Raw genomic sequence first — 24,132 nt, forward strand, 5'->3', positions numbered from 1 at the left:
AAATTCCAGAAACAATCATATATTTTACTTAACTCTTAATTACATTGTTTTTAAATGTAATTATTTGCTTGAATATATAAGTACATATTTTGATTGTATCTTCGAATAAAATTAATTTTTGATTTTTTAGAATATTCTAAACGAGATGCAACTACCAAAACTATTTGAAATTAAAATGGCCTTATTGAAATTCTAAAATTATGCTCACATTCACGGGTCGTGAACTTCTCTTGGAGCCCTTAAATTTTACGATTCTTCCATGTTCATTCCATGGGAACAAAGAAAGGAATGTTCTGTTTTTCCAATATCAAGAAAAATCTTCAACGATAGAGAAATGAAAGTTTTCTCTTTCCATCGATTTTTCTCGGTTCGGTGAAAAAACCGGTGAACCTGATCTTAATAATTAAGAATCTATTGTATGATTAATTCATGCAAAATCTATGTGTGAAATTCATGGATCACGAAGATTATCACTAGGAAATCGTTGAATGCCATCCCACGATCTCTAATTTATAGAATTTGAAGTGTACAGGCGAGCCCGGATGGATCATGAGGTCTCTGTAACCGACCGGAAGTTTTCCTTTCGCACGCGATCATCTTGTCTTCCTCCGGCTAGAATAATCGATCCGCAAATAGCGATTCTACGACGGGAAACTCGAAATCAAGCGAACAACCCGTAATTATTGAACTCAATCATGTAAAATAGTGGTTTGATACAATAGTCGAAAAATCGATTTTTAATTCGTTGATGCGTAATTTCGATCATTCATAATTATTAAAGTATTACGTAGTATTAATCATCTGACATGATGTGTTTAGAATAAACGAAGGCTATGTTTTTTAAATGAATACGGAATAATATAAAAATTGAAAGATTATAACAGTCTTCTCAATGATTCATTATGTTTTTTTTACTTTTTGAAATGAAAAATTTAATGAAAATTTTAATAGTGATATCAATGGATCAAAAGATTATAGAAAAGAAATGATCGAAATTCTGTAAACGTCTTGAAACAGATTAACAAGCGTAGCGATTCGAGAAATATGTTATGTTAATCTTTAGTCATCGAGTTGTCAAGGTCGCATGATTTCGAGTTGACGAAAAAAATGAGATTCACCCGTTGGATTCGAATGCGTAACCATCACGTTCGTGCATCGCTAATATCAGCGATGGAAGATTTTTCGAATACCGGACACTCTCGTCAGACTGCTTTCCGTTTCATTAAAATACTGTGCGTTCCTTGCCTGATGTATCAGTTCTCGAAGAATCGAATTTATAAATGTATCTTTAAAAATTATTTGCATTTTAAAAAATATCTATCTGACGATATAATAATTATTCGTCGTTCGTTTCTTTTCAGAATCTTATTAGTTTTTTTTATCTATTAATTTCAAAATGAAGACAACTTCGTGTAAAATTCTGAAGATCTTGGATACATGAAATGTTTAAAAATGTTTAAATGGTTAAAAATATTAAAAAATTGAGGTATACAAACCGAATTCTTATATAAATCCAATTACGATTTCCTATTTCCCTATGTTAAAATGGCTATTTAACGATTTTCCTCGTTTCTAGAGAATTTTCACACGGCAGACCGAGTTAGAAAATTCCTGCGGGGCCGCATAACGCAGAGATGATCATCGTCCTCGAGAATAAGTGGAACGTACGCGAAGATTGTGTCCGTTATTTCGCTGTGACGTCACAACGACTTGTAACCGCTGTAAGAACGCTATGGAGAGAAACTACCCGTGATGTCAGCCTCGCGATGCTTCGTGTCGGTATTCTAATTCGCTTGTTCAAGCATTATAATGTTTCGTGGAATAAGAGGCGCTAGTCAGATGCATGAATTCATTTGCATTCATCGCTATTCATAATCAGCGATGGAACCTCTTTTAAACATTTAATCGTCTGACTTGACAAGTTAACTGAAATTGATAAAATAATGAGATTAATGATAATGATAATAGATATTTTATCTTATATCGTGGCTTATGCTATATTTTTAGAAAAATCTCTTTTATCGGATTTTGTTTGAGATTTAAAACGATTCGAAGTTTTTGATTAAATAATCGATATTTATATTCCTGTTTTGCGAGGAATTTAGAATTGGAAATATTTATTGTGTGTCACGAATCTTTTATGAATGAGACTTTTAATTGTTTTAAAACTAAAAATTACTATATTTGTATACATTTGAATTTACGAAGTTAATACTATAATTTGTTTATTTGACAATTGTTTTAACTTATAAATTATTGAATGAAGCGACGTTTACTTCAATGTAAATATTTAAATTTGAATTTAACTATATGTATGAATTTAAATAATCGAATTCACACGATTAAAACATGAAATTCCAATCGTTACATCGATTTTTGATATTTGCGAAGACGCATCATTTTGTTATCAAACTTTCGAATTTATGTAACATTATACTTTCGGTAATACAATTTTCTGTTGCCGCTTAGTTTCCCAAGAGAAAGCACCGTCTCGTTTTGACGGTATTACGGAACTTGCGCAACGCGAGATCGTTGCCCGCCGTTGGCTTAATTGGCCGCTCTTTGTTTTAATTAATTCGTCGCCTGGCTTCCTTTCGATTGTTTCAAACTCTACCTAATAGTACACGCTTCACCAATTCTACGAAGTCACGTCATTATCTTTCTAATTAAACATAATTCATCATCGCTAGAACGATGTACTTATCAGTTGCAATTTGTATTCATCACAAAGAATAATCTTTCCGACGTTAAAAACATTTATTTCAAAAGAAATCGTATTTTAAATATGTAATTTTTTTATACTTATTTTCTTCTTTCTTTTTTATTTCAAAAAGAAATAAATTTTAGATTTTAGAAATAATTACATCATAATTATAAAATTTCGTTATTTTATTATGCAATTAACATTTAATGCATGTCTAATCTATTTTCAGTTCATAAACCATATTAAATCTCAAAAATTTGAATTTATATTTATAAAAGTGTAAGTATCCAATATAAATATAAAAGTATCCAATCATATCTCTGAAAAAAAAAACAACTTTTTAACTATAAATAACCGAAACTCGAATTTCAACATACCATATACAGAGAAAGATTTTCCATTTTAGGACGAAAAGTTGTAGACAAATGAACAAAGGCCATAAAGTAGAAGACTGGAGTGAAATGAAGTCTCGATCACGACCAGTGCAAGTGTATTTTTCCCGGTATTATGGCGTGGTCGGTTCTTATTTCTTTGTGTTCCTCCTTTTTTTTTTCGCAATCTCGAAACTGAAGAGGTAGGTCTGTCTCTTCCATTCCCGGCGGTGTTTATATCGCGCCGGCGGTGGCTGGTTGCGTTAGGTTCCTCGACCTTGCCGGTCGTGCAGGTTTCAACTTGCTGGCACCTACAGACGTCTATACTGGGTGTACCTGCGTGAAAACGCCTGATTCGAAGCCGAATGTATTATATATCAGCGCACGATATCTGAAAGATGAAAACTTATTAGCATCAAATTACTGATTAAGAGGATTGAATAATTGCTGCTCGAGTATTGTGATTTATTTATTAATTTCTAATAATTTCTACTTATGATATAATCTTGATGAATTTTTGTATGATGGATTTTTCTGTGAATCTAAAACCTAAAACGGCAATGAACATTTTTATTATGCTCATTATATCTCTCAGGGACAAAATTCTTTTCCAGTGGAAATGGTTATTAAAAATTCCTTGTAGTCCAGTTTTTTTTTTTTGGAAAACCATTGTATGATCACACAAATCGAGGAATCCTGAAAATTTATCATAGAATCATTAGTATTAAGATGTAGAAAGTAACTTTAAAAAGATCAAAAGTAAGAAGTATTATTTAAGTGTTGACACTCAAATGGATGAAATTCTATGTTGATTCGCTCAAAAATAGCGAATCAGTTTTTGATTGTACCGTTGTCTAATAATTTATTGCGAAGGAATTAGATATTTCGAACAATGGCATATTAAAAATCGTATCATGTATTAATAATAGAGTTAATAATTATTTCCATGCACGACGTAACGCGTTAAATTTATAACAGCTCTCTTGCCTCCTGCATGGTTCTCGGTACGGGTTCACCTCCTGCATCAGGGTTATTATTGAACCTCGCTATTTCCGAAAACCGTCACGACTTCTTCGTCGACTGCCATGGTCGATGGTTCTTCCTGGAATCAGAAACATGGCATAAAAATTCTAAAAAGATTTGTATGCCGCCTCCCATATGCTGTACCCACACCTCCTTTGCAATGGGGAAAGTCTTCCACGGACGGATTTAGATTTATTAGACAGTTGTTATACACCGTCCATCGTTTGTTTTCCCATGTATTTCCAGCCATTTTATCGCTTGTCCACTTCGAACATATTTCGCATGAGCCTTTTTAAAGTGTTCTTACAGTCTACTTTAATCTACTTTAAATTTTGATTTAGTTAGGAATTAATTTAAACTCGTTACAATACTGAAAAAAATGTAACATTAAAATTCAATATCATTTTATCATATCTTGTATAAATATAATTTAGAAAGGAAAAATATTCTTACTTTCTTCTCTTCTCTTTAGATTTTATATACTTATCATTTATATAAAAATGTAATATTATCTTCAATCTCCATATGAATTTTTAATATTATTATTCAATTACTTATTCAATATTATTCTAATTTTATTCTTAAATTGAATAGTTATTGCTTTGGGAACAAATTTTTATCTCTTTAAATCTAAATAAATAAGATTTGTAAAAATCTAAGTTAACAGAAGTTTTTAGCAATATCTTGGCAATATTATGATGACATCACAATCGTACGATATTGACAACTAGAAAATAAATAATAATCTTAAAATAGAAAATTATATTTGTCGACGTAAGAAAAACACGTAGCATTTGAATTGTTACTTATTAATTAAATCCGAACTAAATTCAAAAGAAAATTTAAAGACATAAACTGATTTATGTCTTTGATGGAATCGTTCATTATGGCACTAATGGGATTCTTATTTAGCATACAAACAATGAAAGCTTGTGTTTATCGATACAGTCTATCATTTAAACAGCATCATAAGAATCACTGACGCGAAATTACCAGCAGTCACTTAATAATTAAAGATAATAAGTAACTGATTACATTGTTCCATAGTCATTTCAAATTCTTAATGTGTTTTCATGTATGTAACACGTGTTTCCGGAGAAAGTTGTTGTCTACACGAACTAGACCTAATAAACTTTATCAATCGACGACTGGATATTATTTGATTTACGAGTATCGAATACTTATAATGACAGAATTTTTGTTCCTAAGTGCAATATTCTACTGGTGTTTGTTAAATACTCAATATCAGTTTTATCGCTGTCACATTCTTTAAAAAATTTTTCTTATACTCGAAGATTTCTAACTTTACAATTTTAACTAACGTTATCAAGAGCAAATAGATTTTTACACAAATAGAGATTGTAGTGCTAATTCTTTGTTTGAAATGTATTACGTATATCGTAGCCTTCGAGTTATGATGAAACAATTTTTGAGTTTTATTCATCAATTGAATATTGTAAGAGGAAAAGAGAATTATTTATTAACTCTTATCGACACTATTTTGCTTATATTTTATTATTATATTATTTCAAAAGCCTAATAAATTTTATTATTGAATAAAACTTAGAGTATAAAAGAATAAAAGTAAAAGTTGTAAACAGAATATGAGGAAAAAGTAATTATTCATTATTACTATTGAAAAGCTCAAGAATCATTTGATTCGACGATAGATACAATTTAATTCTATAAATCTTAAATGATATGACATGATATGATATTGTAGGATAATTATAAAATTTTAAGATAATATTCTACTCTTTATACTTACTAAAATAAATATAGGATATTTAATATCTCAAATAATGAGTCTCCAATCAGGTTTCTCAAAAAAACTTTTAAAGACTTACGACAAAAAAGATCCATTATCTCGATCTTTATTTATCATTATTATCTCTCGATTGTAAAACAGCCAGGAAGAGACCTCGTACGAAACCGCATATCTGAAGAATTCCTAGCAAAATGAAATGTAGGATCAGAAATCGCCGGTTTAGAGTCGCGTCGTTGAAAATTGATTACCATATTTCATCAGTGGATGGAATGTCAAACGACTTGTTTATTGGGCATGAGAGGTGCACACTCGTAGACAGGAGTGCCTGGTAACAACTACCTGTTACCCAATTAATCGCTACCCACGTTCCCAAGAGGTTCAGTTTAACTCAACCGTTGCGTTGGATGGACACCAAAACAGTTCGACGATCTAATCGTTCAAATTCGAAAAGATTGAAGATGATTATTCCAACGTTCCCCTGTTGGAGGAAATTGAGCACGAAATTGTCATGGTCTTGCAAAGTTTCGTTAATTGACCTACTTTCGCTTCGTCGAGTCGAAACAATTTGAAACGACTGTAATTTTTTGAGCGAAAAGATAGCTATTTGCATTGGAAATTGGAGGAAACAATGGATAAGATCGTTGTTCTCTGTGTGTTGCAGAATTTCCAGGATCTGGAAGCAGAAAAGGCAATAATGGGATCCATTGTGTACTGTATACATCATAAGGACGGATGCAAGTGGTCGGATGAACTTCGGAAATTAAAGGTAATTTTGTATTTTTTAATCTCAAACTTTTTGGAAGTTTAAAAGAAAGAAAAATTGATCAGAATCAATTTCTTACTTTTAAAAATAATTGTTATCGAAATATATTTTGTGTCAGATACAAATATGCATTTTCAATTTTAATATATACAGTATTATAATAATTAAAATATGAAATTTATGGTGATATATTTGATGTGAGAATTAAGACTATTGTTCTTTGTAAAAAGTATTAAAATTTTCCCAACTATACAAATATGGTTCCAAGATTGTTTAATTATGCATTTTTGATCTTTGAGCGACCTTGCATTGATAGGTCGTTGAACTGGTCTCGGCACTGTTACGACTCCCACGCGTTTTAAGGATAACTCGTGTCGGCCTTCCGGTCATTTATAAGAACAATTATCATCTTTTCTTCTATTGTCATTATCAAACTCTGCATGACCTCTCGATAAATTGCGAGTTAAAAATATTCTATAAGTGGAAAATAGTCGCTATAAATGGCTTCTTGATATAAACAATAATGAGAAAATTCCATTGTTAAAAAAAATCCTGTAAGAAGCTATTGTAAAATATCATATTTAACTTAAAAATTGATTTTTGAACGATTAAATCCTCCTCTTCCATCCTTTTCACATTTTTATATATATTAATAAATCGAAACATTTTATTTCAAAAATTAGTTTTGACCAACATTTTGAAAAAGTAATGTTTCGATAATGTTAAAAAATTAAGATATAAATAGTGATAAAACTTCTTGTATATTCACTGTTTTATCTTTCAACCCGATGCTTTTATAAATTTTATAAATATCATTGTTATTCCTTCAATCTTCGGTATACGGTTCGTTCACCCAAGTTTCCTTCTGATTGTCGCAACACGAGCGTTGCGGATAGAAGGATCCGAAGGACCGATCGAAGTAAAAGGAATGCACCGTTCAAGTTGTGCCTAATGTAAAAATCGCATTATATCCTGTTTAGGCTCACCTGAATACCTGCAAGCACGACGCAGTCCCCTGCAGCAATAAATGTGGCGCGATGATTCCGCGTGTACTGATGGAGGATCATTTGAAATACACTTGTGCCCAGCGGCGAGCACGCTGCGACTTCTGTGCCAAAGAATTCACCGGTCACACGCTCGAGGTAACCGTCACTGCATTAATTAAAAGAATCGCGATCGAGGCAGTATTAACTGTATTGTAGTGGGAACGGATGGTTGGAAGCGAAAGCATATGAGTTCAAATAACATTTTTCAAATTCTTTTTCCTTTTTTTCTTTCATTTCAGTAGAATATGCATAGATACTATTGCTTTTCGATCGAATGTTTTTATAGGTTATAATTGGAAATCTAATTTGATTTTAATTTGGAGATGTTTTTTTTTTTTATTTTTTATTATTTTATACGATAACTTGGTATAGTATTGATGAAATTTAATAAGATTGACGATATAACTGATATTTCTATTTCTTCTTCTTTTATGTACAGAAGCACACAGGGACGTGTGGCTACGAGCCGCTCTATTGCGAGAATAAATGCGGTATGAAGGTACAACGAAGGCACCTCAGTCAGCATAAGTTGGGCGAATGTGCGAAAAGATTGGTGGCGTGTCGTTATTGTAACAAAGAGTTCGTTTTTGACACTCTTGGTGCTCATCACGCTAAGTGTGGTCGTTTTCCAGTCGCTTGTCCGCATCGTTGCGAAACTGCTGTCTTACCAAGAGAAGATCTCGAAGTCCATTTGAAAGATCATTGCACTACACATCTCTTATCGTGTACTTTCAAAGATGCTGGTTGCCGTTTTAAGGTATATATTTTTGTTGTTGAATAATTTAAATTTATTATTTAAAAACATTTTTATATTTCCGTTTTTTTTTTTTTTTTGTTTAGATTAGTGTAAAATACCATTACTCATTGTTACAGGGAAACAGATTCTCGTTGGACAAACATCTGGAAGAATCAGCAAAGATGCATTTAAGTTTGATGTGCAGTGTAGTAACCAAACAGCAGCACCAAATAACCAGTTTGAAATCTGCTATTAGTAAACTATCGTTAAACTATACGGGCACGCTTATATGGAAAATCACGGATTACAGTGCTAAAATGTCCGAGGCGAAGGCTAAGGAAGGAATGGAACTCGTCAGCCCTCCCTTTTACACTAGTCAATATGGTTACAAGCTACAGGTAGACAAAAATTTAACATTCTAAATCATTTTCTTTTAGTTTAAAGTTTAGCAATATTATTGTATTAAAAATAATTATATATATTATCTGTATTAATTGTAGAAATGTTTTCAATATTTTAGGCGTCAGTTTTCTTAAACGGAAACGGAACCGGCGAAGGAAGTCATATTTCAATATACATAAAGATTCTTCCCGGAGAGTATGACGCTCTGTTGCGATGGCCATTCTCCCATAGCGTGTCTTTTACTATATTCGATCAAACTGTAGTCGCAGAAAAAGCGTGCAATATTGTAGAAAGTTTTATACCAGATCCAACATGGAAGAACTTTCAGAGGCCCAGTCGTGAACCCGATTCCCTTGGTTTTGGTTTTCCTCGATTTGTTTCTCATGAAATGGTAAAGAAACGACATTTTGTCAAAGATAACACCATGTTCATCCGGGTAAAGGTCGATCCTAGCAAAATAGTAGCTGTTTGAAGGAATGAATATTTTTTATGAGAATCGTATTTTTTTTAATACGTTGTATCATACTATCTCAATCGCTATCGTTCCACTTACTACTGTTGCGTTACACACGCGTGCACATGTGTGTTTTTCAATGTGGTTTATACGCGTTTTTTATTTTTACACATATTATCAGTCCAGTAAACGATTAATGGTACTTGATATTTATTAATTGTATACTTGATGTGATAGGCAGAAGTACTTTATATACAAAGCACGTGGTACTTACGTCATTGCACTGATAGTATACTATGTATAGTGAAACTGTCAGAATATACATGAAACATTTAGGAAACAATAGTAGAAACAAAACTAATGAAATGAAATGAAATACTTGGACAAGGATACGAATTGGGAAATTTTGAATTTCAATTATCTTTATTTTTTGGAATGAATATTTATATTAATTTCAAAAAAAATTCAAAAAATTTGAATATAAGAGGATATTTGAACAAGAAACGAATCATAAATAAACGATCTTTTATTTAGATTATTTAGATAATTATAATATTAATTAATTACTGATTGAGCGATTTATATCAAATTTTAAATTAATTTCAACATTCAATTATAATATCGAATTTTCATTTTGTTACAATTCCCAATTATTTTCATCTTTCATTTCATAATAATTTTCCATGTTCTTTATACTTAATATTTCGATTTACAAACTTAACATTAGATTGAAGTTTTGACTGATATTAAAGCAAATTAATTTTTTCCAGTTGGTTAACCGATGATTGATTTAACCGATCAATGTTAAGTTTGCTAAAACGAAAAGCTCTACTTTAAGAATTCAAATCAAAGATTATTAAAGGACTGTGTATTATAAGTTTAAGGGATGTAAATATTGTGAAAAAAAAAAAAAAATAATCATAGCGCCGAATGAATATGATATATAATTAATCGAAGCGACAAATTTACCGATGTAAATACGAATTTACACACATTAGTGATAATGAGAAATTGTGATTGAGATGCTAGTGACTGTATGTAATGATCTACTAAATATAAGAAATAATAAAACTATTACATTCATATATTGCATATAAATGAATTGTTTTATTGTCCATTTCCTTTTTTTTTTTCATACGAGATCAATGAAAATATATTATAAATATATTATAAATATTATAGTATTATAAAATATATATATATATATATATATACACATATATTTATAATACAATTTACGTTCTAAAAAATAATATTACAATAGCGTAATATTACAATATGTAAAAAAGAAAATATTCAACGTTTATTATACCTTATTTAAATGTTGCTGACCTTATTTAAAAGTTGTGTTGATTTTCCAATCTGAGAAAATAATTTATTCATGATGAGTAATAAAATAAATCTTGTAATGAAATTATTTTTTTGTAAAATAATACTTACAGTTTGAATTCTCATCATTTGATCAAGAGCATGTGGAAGTAATGGACGCACACTATTGATTTCCATAGCAGTTAAATGATCTAATTTTGCATGCATTCCATCACTTTTGAGGAATGCATCTATAGACGTACGAAGCTTTGACATTCGTATGTCCCATAAATCCTAAAAATTATCAGATATATTAACATTAAAAAATATCATTAATATGATTATGATTTTATCTTACCTTCACTGCTGTCCGTATGTTATCTGCTTCGTGTATATCATCACTTGCAGCACTTAATAAAAGCTGCGTTTCATCCACATAATGATTACTAGGCATTTTTGTAAATAATCTAAATAATAAATATGAGTGATGAATTTTTTTTATTTTAAGAGATTTTATTTCACTAAAAAAAAAAAAAAAAAAAAAAGGGAAAAAACAAAATCTTTACTCACTTTGATAATTTCTCTTCTTCCTTCGCTTCATTCAAACTTTCGGCATTCATCCATTCTTGATTAATAATTCGACACTTTTGCTGTTGTTTTAAATTCACAGCCAACCAAATCGGAACTTTGACAGGTAAACCAGCTCGGAAAGGACCTACTGAGCCAGAAATCAAATGAATTGTGTCAAAACTAAAATTGGGTACAATAGTGACTAATTCTTTTTCACCAAGAAATTCTACTTCACTTGGATCCATTATTTAATATTTATTTTTTATGATAAACAATATTTATTACAATAATCTTAGTACATTCCCACTACATAACTTACGACGAAATGCTACTGTAAGAATTTTACTCGTTGTACTGACTTTTGGCGGGAAATGATGTTAGAAACGCCATCTATTGTTAGCTACAATAATTTCAAAGACACGTATAAGCAATATCATAGATAAAATGCATAGGATATACACGTATAATATTTCGATGATACATTGTAAAAATCAAAATTGTAAAAGAGTTTTTTTTACATATACATATAATAAAATAACAGACGGTAACAGACTTTAATTTCTGAAATATTTGCAAAAATTTTAACAAATATGAATAAAATATGATCTATAATTATACACGTATATATATTATAGATTTTCTACCTGTAAAAAAATTTAATGTATACAAAAAAGTAATATACTTGAACTGAAGTAAAATAATATGTATATAAAAGAATGTATATAAATATCTATGATATATAAAAAAAATAGATGAGCATTTATTTCTTGAACGTATAATTTTGCGGAAGTTAGACAAGGAGAGCGAATGGTGAGAGAAGGACAGAGATAGGATAAAAATTTGAGGATCAGCGCCATCTCTAGAGTGCCGCAAATGAAACACGATATAAACAAAGAGGGCGAATCACGAGAAAAGGATAGAGATAGTATCGATATTGACTTCTAGCGCCATCTCTTGACTGTTCCTTTAAACACATATCTTCAAATCCATCCAAAAGATGGCGCCAGGAGTCAATTTCTCCCTCCCATCCCTACCTTATCGTATCTTCTCTTAAAAGTGTCTTCGATATTCGAGAGATGGCGCTAGAAGCCAATTCCGACACTATCTCTATCCTTCTCTAATTATTCTCTCTCTTCGTTTACATTGTGTTTCATTTGCGGCACTCTAGAGATGGCGCTGATTCTCAAATTTTTATCCTATCTCTGTCCTTTTCTCGCCATTCTACTCTCCTTGTCTAACTTCCGCAAGATTATGCGCACTATCCCATCATACCTTCGGAAAATTGTTCTCTGCTATTCGCGAGAGATGGCGCTGATAATCCTTGTCCTCATCTGAACCATTTCCTTGCCACCGGATACCGATAATAATTCTGAAACGCACTTCCGCGTTTCACGCGCGTTTGTTAGATGGCTGTATTCACAACGATTCTTAAAAAGGGCGCGAACAATTCAAATTCATTCCCCGTTCGTTTCTTTAAAAAGAGGCTTAAATATACATATATATAAAAATATGAAAATTTTTTTTATCAACCGTAGATTTTATTTTACACAAAAATTAATTCGCATTAATTGGAAATCAATCGTTCCCCAAGTGTTATTATTTTGTTTCTTCCCATGTCACGGCACACTTGGAAACGTATCGGCGAAACAATTGCAACATTGCACCTGGTAACGAGACCCGTTAGTCGCCATAATTTGGACATACCGGGCGCCCAATGTAGGCGTTACAAAAATTTCCAGTAATACACCAATAGGAATAACAATGTTTTCCCGGGCCGCCAAATCCATCGTGAAAACCATCGGTCAGCGAAAATATCCCGCTGGTGAAGAGAACATCAAGGTATAACATTTATTTCGAGAAAACAAGAAATTTCCCCCAAAAAAAGGATTAACGAATCCCTCTCGTTATCATCCTCCCCTTCTCGAACACGCAATTCAATTTCGTCCACAACGCCTTTGCAACGAAAATAAAAAATCGCACTCTTCTATTATTAATGCAAAATATATCTAGCCTTTCCTTATCAATTTTTTTCTCTTTTTATCACGAATGCAGCTGGCATTGATCGGAGGGGCTGGAGAGATAGGCAGATCTTTGTCGCAAATGCTGAAACAAAGCTCTAAGCTGGATGTCCTTGCACTGTATGACGTGGCCGCGTTGAATAAGAGATTTTCAACTCCGATTGAGATTAATAAATTTTGTGACGCTAAAATCACAAATACCGCGGTAAGATTCAGAAAGAATCAGGAAGAGGAACATAAGTATATATGTATATATGTAATCCTTTTTTTACCAACTTTTCATCAAATTAAAATCTTTTAATTCTGGAAATTTTGGAACAGAATTCGCGGATGTTAACGATGCTGGAGAAATCAAGAACAAACAAAGGTGATTATCGTCTGTCGAACGTGAACGAGGTAATTAAAAAAAAAAATCTCCATTAATTAATTACGTTTGATAAGATACACGTACACGGACATAGATTGAAAATTATATTTCGTATTGCATACGAAGAATCTGACCGAGGATTTCGTTAACATTCACCGATTGCCGACCGCCGAACAATGCGTCACCAATCAATATTCTAAAACAGCGGAGCAACCGCAGGTAAGAGTGTTTTGTTAACGTGTTACCCCGACACGATCTTTTATCACCATTTTTATGCATTTCATTTCGAGCAAAGAATGGAATATTACGCGTTAACGCGTTCTCCGTCGTCCACTGTTTTTGCGTTAATTTGTTCTTCCTAGATTGTCGGATTTTTTTTGCACAATTCTTTCCCGTTTCCGTTATTTATCCGAACCGATGAAAACGACGAAACGAAAGTTTCAACAAATTAAACTTATCTTCTCTCTTGTGAAAAAAGGAAAATCTAATCACGAAAACTTACGAAAACTTAATTAACAAATCAAATTTGATTAAATCTGGTAAAATTTTCCGTACGTACCACAACCATAACCTAAAAATGACGATGCTCGTTCAAGAACAGTTTGTCGATTCGAAGAACGCGTCAACGCGAGAAACATAACCAAACATAATCGAATTATCATCAAATTATTATTCAACGGAATGAAAGATCTCGAAAATATCTCGAAAATGCGAAAACGAGATCGATTTTTTTTCCCCTCACATGCGTGCGATATCGAACGATATCGACGAGCGTTGAACTCGATGGCGCGTCTCGTCGACTTGTTACCGCGTCGATGATCATATAGGATGAGGAGGAGGAGGATAGGGATGAGAAGCTGACGAGGCTGCGCGAAGATTAATAATTTCGCTGCGACTTATCCGACTTTATCATTACCGGACAAATAATAATAATAATAATAATAATAATAATAATAATTCAATTTCCACGCGATCCATAATGATATAAAATAATAATGATCGTGGAAGATTGGAAAATTTAAAAAAGGAGAAAAATAATCTCTCTCTCTCTCTCTCTCTCTCTCTCTGTCTCTCGACGAGAGGAGATAATTTCCTTTTTCCTTTTTTTTTTTTATTCTCTTCTCTTTCCTTTCCCCCTTTTTTTTTTCATTTATCCGAAAAAGATCAAAAGACAAGGATAATGAACAGTAGCGTGGATCAAAGTGTTCCGTTCCGTTCCTCTGTCGGGGAAACGGAAGTTAGGTTAGGAGCAGGTGTAATTCGCGAAGAGAAAGCAACGGAAGGGATTGCTTTCGCCTCAAATCGTTATTCGAATCTTGTGCTGGAATTCGGATCACGTAACGTGCTACACGTCGCGCGCCTCTTTTTTTGCAATATATATATGTATATATATATATATATATGTATACATATATATATATATGTGTACATATACACACACATACACCCTGTCCCCTAGAAAATGCATGACGAGAGACGATGGACGGGCTTTGAACGCGTTAAACCTGCCAAATAAACGTCCCAACTATTTTTTTTTTTTTTTTTTTTTTTTTTTTCCTTATTCTTTCCATGCGACGAGCCTCTCATTAACCCTTTCGCTGCTAAAACTCGTAACGATCGACTATGTTCCCACTTCTCGAATATTTGGTCGTTATCGACAATCGTAAATCCCTTGTTTGAAACACAACGATTGTTTCGATCGATCGATCGATCTCTTCGTAAAGCAAAAAATTCGTCCAATTTTATTTTTTCTTTAAAAATATTCTTCTTATTCACAGAATAAGTATACGGATCTTTAATTTTGCCATTTTGATTTTAACGAAGTAATTTTTGTATTGATCAACACCCGAATATATATCGAATTAAAAAGGAAAATAAACAGAAACGCGCGAATTTGTGAATTACTCACAATTACTTCCTAACCACTGCCTCTGTCTTCTTTGTAAACCGTGTCAATTTTACGAAACTTTATATACCGCTTGTTATATATATATTATAAAATCAAACGAGGGATCGAAATTGAAACGGAAAACGAAATTAACCTACCCTACGTACGTAATCAGCTGATGAAAGGCGAAATATATAATAACGAACCAAAATGTTAGAAAACGTTGAAGTGCAAATGCAAAAAAAAAAAAAAATGATCCAAAGAAACCGGGAAATTAATTGAACCAGGAAATTTTTCACGGCGAAAGGGTTAATATCACAACAATCCCTCTATCTTCTATCCCCTCCTCTATCTCGAGGATCGAAAATCGATTTGTCATCCTTTTGTCGTCTCGACAAAAAAAAAAAAGAAAAAAAAAAGAAACGATATATAAATTTTATTAAAAAAAAAAAAAAAAAAAAAAAAAAAAAAAGAAAGAAAATATGAACGACCTTCGTCTCTCCGTCTGTCTCTGTTCTCAGGGGAACTACGCGTATGCTAGAGAGCTGCAAGGTCCTCGAATTCTCGCCGAGATGGGCCCTGCTACGTTCCCGCACGGTGGCCGGATCTTTTCCGAGATTTATAAGCAGATCCCCGATCTCGCGATCGGCGGGAAGAATCGCTACAACGAGAGCCACGTCGGTGCACCGACTCGACGCTGGTACTCGAACGTCACTTTGTCGAACGGTGTCGCAAACGACTTCGTGTTGGAAACCTCGATACCCGAGTTGATCCCGTATTTCGAGAGGCCCGCCTCGAAAGGGAGGGCGGCTGCGAGAAACAACAATCCCGCGATCCCGCAATTGGCCGGGGAGAAGGGGGCAGAGAGGAAGGGGCACGCGAAGAAGAAGAAGGAGAGCGCGAAACAATTGAGCATGGCAACGTCCGAGCAAACGGTGAAGAAGAAGTTGGTGTGCAAGGAGGGGGAGGGCCGGGGCGCGGGCTGCGCCGGGCAGAAGGCCGGGGAGAAGAGGAGGGGCCAGGCGAGGAAGTGCAACGAGTTGAACATTTTGCAGAAAACCACTATAACTGCTATGGCGAGCTGCGAGAGGCAATCCTCCCAGTTGGGCAGGCCGAGGACCACGAGGTCGAAAAATTGGACGATACCGGCCGCGTTGTCCGACAAGAAGCCCAAGATGTTGTACGGCCTGGTGCGGCAAAGGAGGAAACCCCTCATCAACTTCTTCACCAGATTCTTCGACGTTCGCGAGAACGAGATCGCCTCGGACGAGTGTTGCAACAACGGGGGCAGTGTGGCCGCCAGCGGCAACAACAACAACAACAACAACAACAACAACAACAACAACAACAACAAAATAGCGGCCGGTTGCCTGAGGATGGACAGCCTCGCCTCGGCGGCGGCGAGCAACGACAGGCCTCTGTCGAAGAGGCGAGGGGGGGGCGATCAGTCGAGGTGTTGCGGCAAGGTGGTTGTTTCCTACCAGAGTCAGAGGTTGGACGCGTCCACCTCGATGAGCGAGGTGACCCCCGAGCTGGAGGAGAGCGGTAACCGCGACAAGAGCACCAAGGCCGAGGAGGCGGACGAGGGAATCACGGTCGATCAATTGGACGACAATTTGAAGCTGATGGACGAGAAGGGGATCGCGTCGAGCTACGAGGGATCGGAGAACGACGCGGTGAGCGTGTTCGAGTCGCACACGACAACGTCGGGCTCGCGGAAAATCTCCTCCCAGATCGCCCTTTTCCTCGAGAATTTGAACGTGAACAGGAAAAAGTCGCGATCCCTCGCCAGCCTCACCTCCTACAACCTCGACTCGTTGTTCATCGAAACGGCCGGTGAAACGAAATCCTCCTCGATCGTCATCCCCCCGACGATCGGGGGGGACGAGTTCAATCGTCGGATCCCGTCGTCCCCCTTTTCGTCCATCGAGAACGAGCTCAGGCTGATCGCCTCGATGGATTTGTTCAGCGAGAGTAACAACAACAGCAACGGCTACATCAGCTACAACAGCTACAACAAGAGAGTCTCGAGCACGAAGGCGAGCACGAAGAAATACGGGAGGAAGGGAAAGAACGCAGGCAGGAAGCAGAGGGAGTTGCTGTGCAAGAAGCAGGACGTTATGCAGAAGAGGTGTCAATCGACCTGCGGGAACGCCAACGACGATCCCTGCACCCCGTTGAAGAACGAGCAACACGGGAAACCGTGCAAGGTGTATCAGGAGCCGTTCCCGGACGACGACCCATGCGAGCAGTTCTACAACGAGGATATACACGGGCCCCTGTGCAAGAAGAAGAAGAAGAGGGACACCTGCGGCAAGAGGGAGAAGAAGTGCAAGGCGCCGAGGAGGGAGGAGGCCAAGTGCGAGCGGAGAAGGGAGGAGACCAGGTGCGAGCCGAGGAGGGAGAAGAAGTGCGAGAACGCGAAGAGGAAGGAGAAGGAGGAGGACAAGTGCAAGTGCCCGCCCGTGTTCAGGGCGCCCGGATGCCCCCCCAAGGATTCGGGCGACAAGGGCGGTTATCGAAAATATTCCACCCTTATCTCCAAGATCAGCGTCTACGATGATTTCAAGGGTATCCTGAGCGTCGATCTTTTGAAGGATATCGTGGCCAACTCGGAGTACAATTATCAAGAGAAGATGAACAGGATCGGCCTGTTGAACTCGAACGTGTTCAACGTGCCCAGTTCGTTTTACGCCGAGAACTTGCGAACGTGATCCCTCTTGATCCCTTTCTTTTTTTATTGTTGTTATTATTATTATTATTATTATAATTATTAATATTATTATTATTATCTATCGATCCCATTTATTTTAGTTTCAATTTCAAACCGAGTAATCCGGTTATATATTTTCCGGTTATATATTCGATGTATATATATATATACACATCGATATATGGATATACATGGATAAAGATCAAGAAAGGATTTTGGCTTGGAATTTAACTTTTTTTTCTTTTCTTTTTTTTTTTTTAAAGTGCGCGAGCACAATTTCGAATTTATATTATATTATATCATAGACGGGAAATTTTCGAAATTGAAATTTCGAATCGAAATCGAATCGACGTGTTTATTTTAATTGTTTATTTTTTATTTTATTTCGAAGTTTCGAATATTTCGCATTCGCACGGAAAAATTCACGGAAAAATCATTAGAGATAGAGAGATATTTTTAACCGTTTGTCTCTGAACATCACTGATTGGATATATTTTATGTATCACTATAATAATATGTGAATTGTTTGTCGAATAAATATGTTTCATCAAGTTCAATTTTCTTCCAATTTCCTTCCCCCCCCCCTCCTCCCCCCCCCTTCTCTTTTAAACCTATTTTTCAACCTTATCCACGCGTCCCCTCCCCCTCTGTCCCTCTCCATCCCTTTCTTCTACGATAACACAGTTAGAGAATAGGAGAAAAGAAAAAAAAAGAAAAAAAAAAAAAATCCATCTCTGTGTTTTTAATTTTAATTCCAGCTGAAGGCTACGCCAGAAACCCTGATCAGGCAACAGCATCGTATCGAAATCGACGTAAGTCCCTATAAAAATAAATTTTCAGATTACAGTTTAAATTAAACTTGACGAACTTTTTTTTTTTTTTCAATCAATCGCCTCTCTCGAATCGATCGCGATTATTCCCGATCACGATAATCGATCGAGCAGCGCGTGAAATACGATACTCGTCGCTATGGCTCCACCTCCCTTCTGCCTCTTCCTCATCTCCAAAATTTTATCGTGAAATAATTAAAAAAAAAAAAAAAAAAAATAGAAAAGCATTGCTCTCAAAAAAAAAAAAAAAAAAAAATAAAAAGAAATCAGTCAAAAATGTCGGATCATCCTCTCTCCCCGCAGAGGACGACGAGCACATCTCCGCTCGGAATCGATGGATCGATCGTGCAAGTCTCGGAACGAAGGAACAGGGGCCCTTTGTCGATCATCTCTTCTGACCGGAAGGTATTCGCGATTACATCAATGAAAGATCACGGCGTTTCATGGATCATCGGCAACGCCGTGATGAAGGATCAAATTGGCAGCAATGGAAAAATCACGAAACGGGAAACCGTGTTATTCGAAGAAGGTGACAGAATTCGTAACGACGATTATTTTCCTCAAGGAGAGGATTACGAAGACGAGATTGGCTTTGATAACAGGCAACCACTAAAAGATTATCCGAACAAAAGGCGTTCGAAGGAGGAAGAATTGGACATGCTTCCGATAAATTCTAAGGGCGATACCCTTAAAAAGCCTTTGACGGATCGCTTCGAATCATCGAAGAACGCTTAAGGAAACGTCGTTCGATTCGTCGTATCGATCGTTTAATTTTAAGTTTAAATTTATTATCTTTAATTTATCTAATTTAAGTTTGTCTCTGGAAATTATGTAGTTAAAAATTTCGTTTCATTAATTATAAATACTCGTGTATCTTACCCCCTTTTTTTTTTCATACACACACACACACACACATACACGTGTGTGTGTGTGTGTGTATGTATGTATGTATGTACACACACACACCCTCGCTCGATACGAAGATCACAGAATGAATCTTTCCCCGTCGCGAATTTCACCTTGCGATCGTGATCGCCATCTCCACGAGAGAAACGATCGTTTCCCCATTGCTACTTTCTCATCCTTGTCCATTTATTGTATCCTCGATATAACCCCCGTTGGTGAAGGAGGGAGGTGGACCAGAGGTAAGGCGTTGCACGATTGCGATTGAAGGAGAGAGAAAAAAAAAAAAAAAAAAAAAAACTAAGAGACCTGAAAGAGACATCTAAAACAAAACGAAAAAAACCAAAAAAAAAAAAAAAATCAACGCGTGAATATGAATATGTATCCAGGGTGTAGGAAAAATAAGGGAGCTACGATTGGGCGATCCTGATTGTGGCGAGGGTCCACCCGATTGGCACGATCAGAAGAGCCCTTGTCATCCACCAGAGGGCCCCTGTACACCCATGGAACCACCGGGCTATCCCTCGAAACCGAAGCCGGAGAGGAAGCCGTTTTGCGTAAAATGTCCACCAAAGAAACCGTGCAAAAAAAAGAGAGTTTAGAGAGATTAAAGAGTTTGTCAGGTGTCTCGCACACCAAGAGACAGAGGGTACGTGGAGATAGCGGCAGATGCAGCGGGCAAAACGATCCCCTCTATCGATCGAAAATCTCTATTGTTCGTGTCGTAGGCGAAACACGATCGAATCATCCCGTTCCTGAGGCCGTCCTTCAAGTTCTCCATCGCGGCGATTGGTAATTTCCGGGCTAGAAGCCCATACTGTCTCGGATCCTCCTTTCTCCACGGCTGGAATTTGGCGTCTCTTTCGAGGACATATTACGACAGCTTCTCGAGAAACTTCAGCACTGTTATCGCGCCGTGGGAGCCAGGAACAACTGTTTCTCTGTCGAAAGAATTGGTGAGATATCTGCGACAAGAGCAAACGAGGTTCTTTCGAAAGGACGCGATCCTTATGAGGCCAAAGGAGAGGAAACCATGCGTGCCATGCGATAAACGTCCTCCTCAATCGAAAGTGCCTTGCAAACGACCGTATCAACGAGAAAAGCCTTGTCCACCGCCGCAGAAGTGTATACCACCCCTTCCACCGTGTTGTCGTAAACGACCCGTGAACCCAAAGTGTCCCCAACCACCATCTCCGTGTCCGCCTCCTTGCCCGATGCCGTGCCTGAAAAATCTCGAGGAGAAACAACCACAGATCAAAATATGCTATCGAAAGTGTCCCTTACCACCGAAATTACCGAAACTTCCGAAATGTCCCAAGCTTCCTGCTCCACCGCCACCACCAGAGCTGCCTAAACTGCCTAAACTACCAAAGTGTCCGCGTCCTTGTCCGCCGCCTCCTGCGCCAAAGCCGCCCAAGTGTCCAAAGATACCCAAGATCGAATGTCCACCTCAAAAGGAATGCCCACCGCCACCACCCTGTGAGCCTTGCCCTTGTCCACCACCCTGTCCGCCACCATGTTGTCCACCTCCGCCACCTTGTCCACCCTGTCCGGTACCGATCCCGTGTCCCAAACCTCTTCCTTGTCCGCCACCGCCCCCGCCTAAGATCTGTCCACCATGTCCACCATGCGCGGAATATCCGAAACCTCCTCCTTGTCCATCCCCGCCACCGTGTTGCCCTTGTCCTTGTCCTAAACCTTGTCCACCTCCTCCATGCCCCAAAATTTGTCCACCTTGCAACGGGATTGATCAGGTGAGGTGTCCCAAAAATGTCCCGTCTTGTCCCAAAACTCCCAATCCTAAAAGGAGCCAAAAAAGTAAGAATATGAAGAAAAGAAATCTGTCCACGTATCACGCTCCGTCTAAATTTCTCTCTCGGAAAGCCATCTCTAGAAAGTTCCACGTGTTTTCGATGCTGTCCGAGGATAAAAAGGATAAAAAGGATAAAAAAGATGCTTGCGCGAAAATGAAAGATATCTGCCAACAGCAAGCAGAATGTGTAGTGACGTCTTGCGAGAAAGAGAAAAAGAAGAAGAAAGATGTGTGCGAGGATAGAAAGATGGTAAAGTTGCAAAAAAAGAAGGAGCACAAGGAGGAGGTGTGTATAGAGAAGTGCATTCCAAGGGGAAAATGTGAATTGCCCGATACTCCTAAACCACCCAAGATGGATTATGGACCTATCGATTGTCCACCTCCGAAGTATGTCAAGCCCAAACCTTGTCCAGATGTCCCGGAAGCCAAGTTTGAGTACATACCTCCGTGCGAAGATCGTGTGAAAAAGAGGAAGCAAGTCTGTATGCCACCACCTATACCAAAACCACCCACGAAACCGGTAGTACTTTGCCCCTGCCCAGCTCCGCCTAAGTTACCCGCTGGACCGTGTCCCTGTTACGATCTTAAGAAACAAAAACCAGTCAAGTCCAAATTCCCACCATGTCCGAAGAAGGAAAAATACATCTGCCCGCATGAACCTATGTTATGTGTATTCGATCCAACTTGTAAGAGGAGGCCACCCTGCGATATTAACAAGTTGAACAAGAAGAAAAAAAAATAGGTAAGAATATTTATTTTGCTATTTACTATTCATCCATCGTATGATGCATATTATGAATAATAAAATAATTTGTTCTAATACGTAGAACGTATCTATTTGTGATATATCATTGTACGTATTCTTGTATCAACGAAGAATAAATGTTACATTATGTTTGATACACTAATACCGATGATATATTACAAATTAAATACATATTGTTAGTAACAAACGAAAATCACGTAGAATGAATATTTTAAAATATTTCAATAACTTTTACAAGTTCAAGAATATTTAAAGAAATCTATCTTTATATCTATATATATTTGAAATTATTTTGAAATAATTTTCATTATTTACGTTTGAATGGATTTTATTTAAGATTGATATTCGTTAACGTTAATTCGTAGATACATTATTATTGTAGTTTTAATGCTAATTTTTTAAAATAATTTCTTTTGGATTTTGTTTTATATTTTCAATAAGTTGATTTATTATTTCATTAATTGTCTAACCTCTAAAAAATTTCTTGTGATAACCGTTCTATAGTTATTCTATGGAATAATACTTTTAACACAATGGATAAACACTTAGATATTTAACACTTATAATTTTTTTTTTTGTATTTCATTAAAAATTTTTTTATGATAAACATATATAAGATAAAAATTTCTTTCACACTTTTTGTTTCGTAAAGAAAATTCCAAAAATAGCCTCCTGCTGGTAAATTAAGGAATTAAAATGCTGAGCTTATGGCGAGGCGACTATATATTACGACATCGTAACTTAAATCATATTGGATATTGAATTCAAAAAAATTCGACATTTTTCGTAAATTATCAATACATTTAATATTTTAATTTTCAGAGAAAAAGAATTTCCAAATGGACAAACAGATGCACATGCAACAGAATTGCAATTTCTCATGAGGTCTATCAGAAATTGATATTTCCTTTCACGGATCGATAGTCGTCAACGATATTTTCGGTCGTTTCGTTCGTCAGCTCTCGATCCAAGGATTGGTCGAGCACCAATCGAAATTATCCAACACGACGTCTCATCTTTGTGAACACACTCCAACGATCCGTGGAACGGGACGCAGAGGGCGAACGAGTCGACCTGTTCGTGTATATTCTTTGTCGTGTGTCTAACGTCGCGCTTTCGTCTTAAATTCATTCGTTGTGCTGCCGAGTCTTGTCACGTAAAGACCCGACAATCGTGAGAAAGGTGAAAAGCCGTCGTGGAACGTGGCAGACGTCTCGAAAAATTTTTCTCGCCTGTTTTCTAACCTCTCTCTCTTTTTTTTCGGGCCGAGTATTCGAAACATTATCCTTCTCCGATTCGAACGATGACGAAACGAGCTTTGTTGGGTCACGCGACACTCGATATACATTCGATTAGGTTTTTTTAAAGAAGTCCAAGTCTAAATTTGTATAGACCTTGTGAGTTAAGGGATTTGCCGATTGATTTTTGCGGAGAAGGAAGAGGAACAGGGATATGAAGAGAAAGAGGAAAGGGATAGGCTCGGGAAAACGCAGCAACAGAATTTTTTGAATATTTATCTTATGTGATTCGATCAAAATTTCCACGTACTCTAATCGCAAGGTGAAAGTTCCGCTAACGAGACCAAAGACAAATTGTACAAATCATACGTCAATAAATTCAGTTGTAGTTAAAATTCTCGCTTTTAAACCAAATTTAAAAAAACAAAATTATATTTTTATTCAAATGAAG

At 36.3% G+C, this 24,132-nt stretch overlaps 3 protein-coding genes and 1 long non-coding RNA gene across 9 annotated transcripts in view; 3 read left to right on the top strand and 1 right to left on the bottom strand.

The window, feature by feature from the left end:
* Positions 1 to 10,365, top strand: part of Traf4 (TNF receptor associated factor 4) — a 30,725-nt gene extending 20,360 nt beyond the window's left edge. For all 3 annotated transcript variants that reach the window (XM_012493791.3, XM_031920052.2, XM_003698652.4), the window contains 5 exons: positions 6,528 to 6,632; positions 7,610 to 7,771; positions 8,115 to 8,432; positions 8,549 to 8,809; positions 8,932 to 10,365. In XM_012493791.3, coding sequence (XP_012349245.1) covers positions 6,561 to 6,632; positions 7,610 to 7,771; positions 8,115 to 8,432; positions 8,549 to 8,809; positions 8,932 to 9,285 — 1,167 coding nt within the window. In that variant the 5' untranslated portion in view covers positions 6,528 to 6,560 and the 3' untranslated portion in view covers positions 9,286 to 10,365. The remainder of the gene's footprint in view (positions 1 to 6,527; positions 6,633 to 7,609; positions 7,772 to 8,114; positions 8,433 to 8,548; positions 8,810 to 8,931) is intronic.
* LOC147657486 (uncharacterized) lies at positions 1,348 to 2,871 on the top strand. The gene is made up of 2 exons (XR_015292502.1): positions 1,348 to 1,486; positions 1,577 to 2,871. It is a non-coding gene; the product is annotated as an uncharacterized LOC147657486 (long non-coding RNA).
* Psf2 (DNA replication complex GINS protein PSF2-like protein) lies at positions 10,355 to 11,498 on the bottom strand. Of its 3 annotated transcripts, none has more exons than XM_086909812.1 (5): positions 11,363 to 11,498; positions 11,146 to 11,290; positions 10,934 to 11,042; positions 10,708 to 10,869; positions 10,355 to 10,629 (listed from the first exon to the last, which is right to left on the bottom strand). In XM_086909812.1, exons 1-5 carry the CDS (start codon positions 11,388 to 11,390, stop codon positions 10,585 to 10,587), a joined length of 489 nt encoding a protein of 162 aa, XP_086765938.1. In that variant the 5' UTR covers positions 11,391 to 11,498; the 3' UTR covers positions 10,355 to 10,584. The 3 variants fall into 3 exon arrangements, with proteins under 3 accessions (XP_086765938.1, XP_086765937.1, XP_003695457.2); XM_086909811.1 differs by having other exon boundaries at positions 11,146 to 11,293; XM_003695409.4 differs by having other exon boundaries at positions 11,146 to 11,498.
* A 1,287-nt stretch (positions 11,499 to 12,785) lies between these two features.
* Positions 12,786 to 24,076, top strand: LOC100872733 (uncharacterized). 2 transcript variants are annotated; one of them, XM_086909815.1, is made up of 7 exons: positions 12,786 to 12,984; positions 13,198 to 13,368; positions 13,485 to 13,559; positions 13,657 to 13,749; positions 18,890 to 18,943; positions 20,593 to 22,419; positions 23,266 to 24,076. In XM_086909815.1, exons 1-6 carry the CDS (start codon positions 12,907 to 12,909, stop codon positions 22,417 to 22,419), a joined length of 2,298 nt encoding a protein of 765 aa, XP_086765941.1. In that variant the 5' UTR covers positions 12,786 to 12,906; the 3' UTR covers positions 23,266 to 24,076. The 2 variants fall into 2 exon arrangements, with proteins under 2 accessions (XP_086765941.1, XP_086765940.1); XM_086909814.1 differs by lacking the exons at positions 18,890 to 18,943; positions 20,593 to 22,419; positions 23,266 to 24,076 and adding an exon at positions 15,940 to 18,688.
* The last annotated feature ends 56 nt before the right edge of the window (positions 24,077 to 24,132 follow it).

This window comes from Apis florea, unplaced genomic scaffold (genome assembly GCF_048593485.1).
Source record: "Apis florea isolate Af1SG1 unplaced genomic scaffold, ASM4859348v1 contig_3158_pilon, whole genome shotgun sequence".
In the NCBI taxonomy this organism is placed as follows: Eukaryota; Metazoa; Arthropoda; class Insecta; order Hymenoptera; family Apidae; genus Apis; species Apis florea.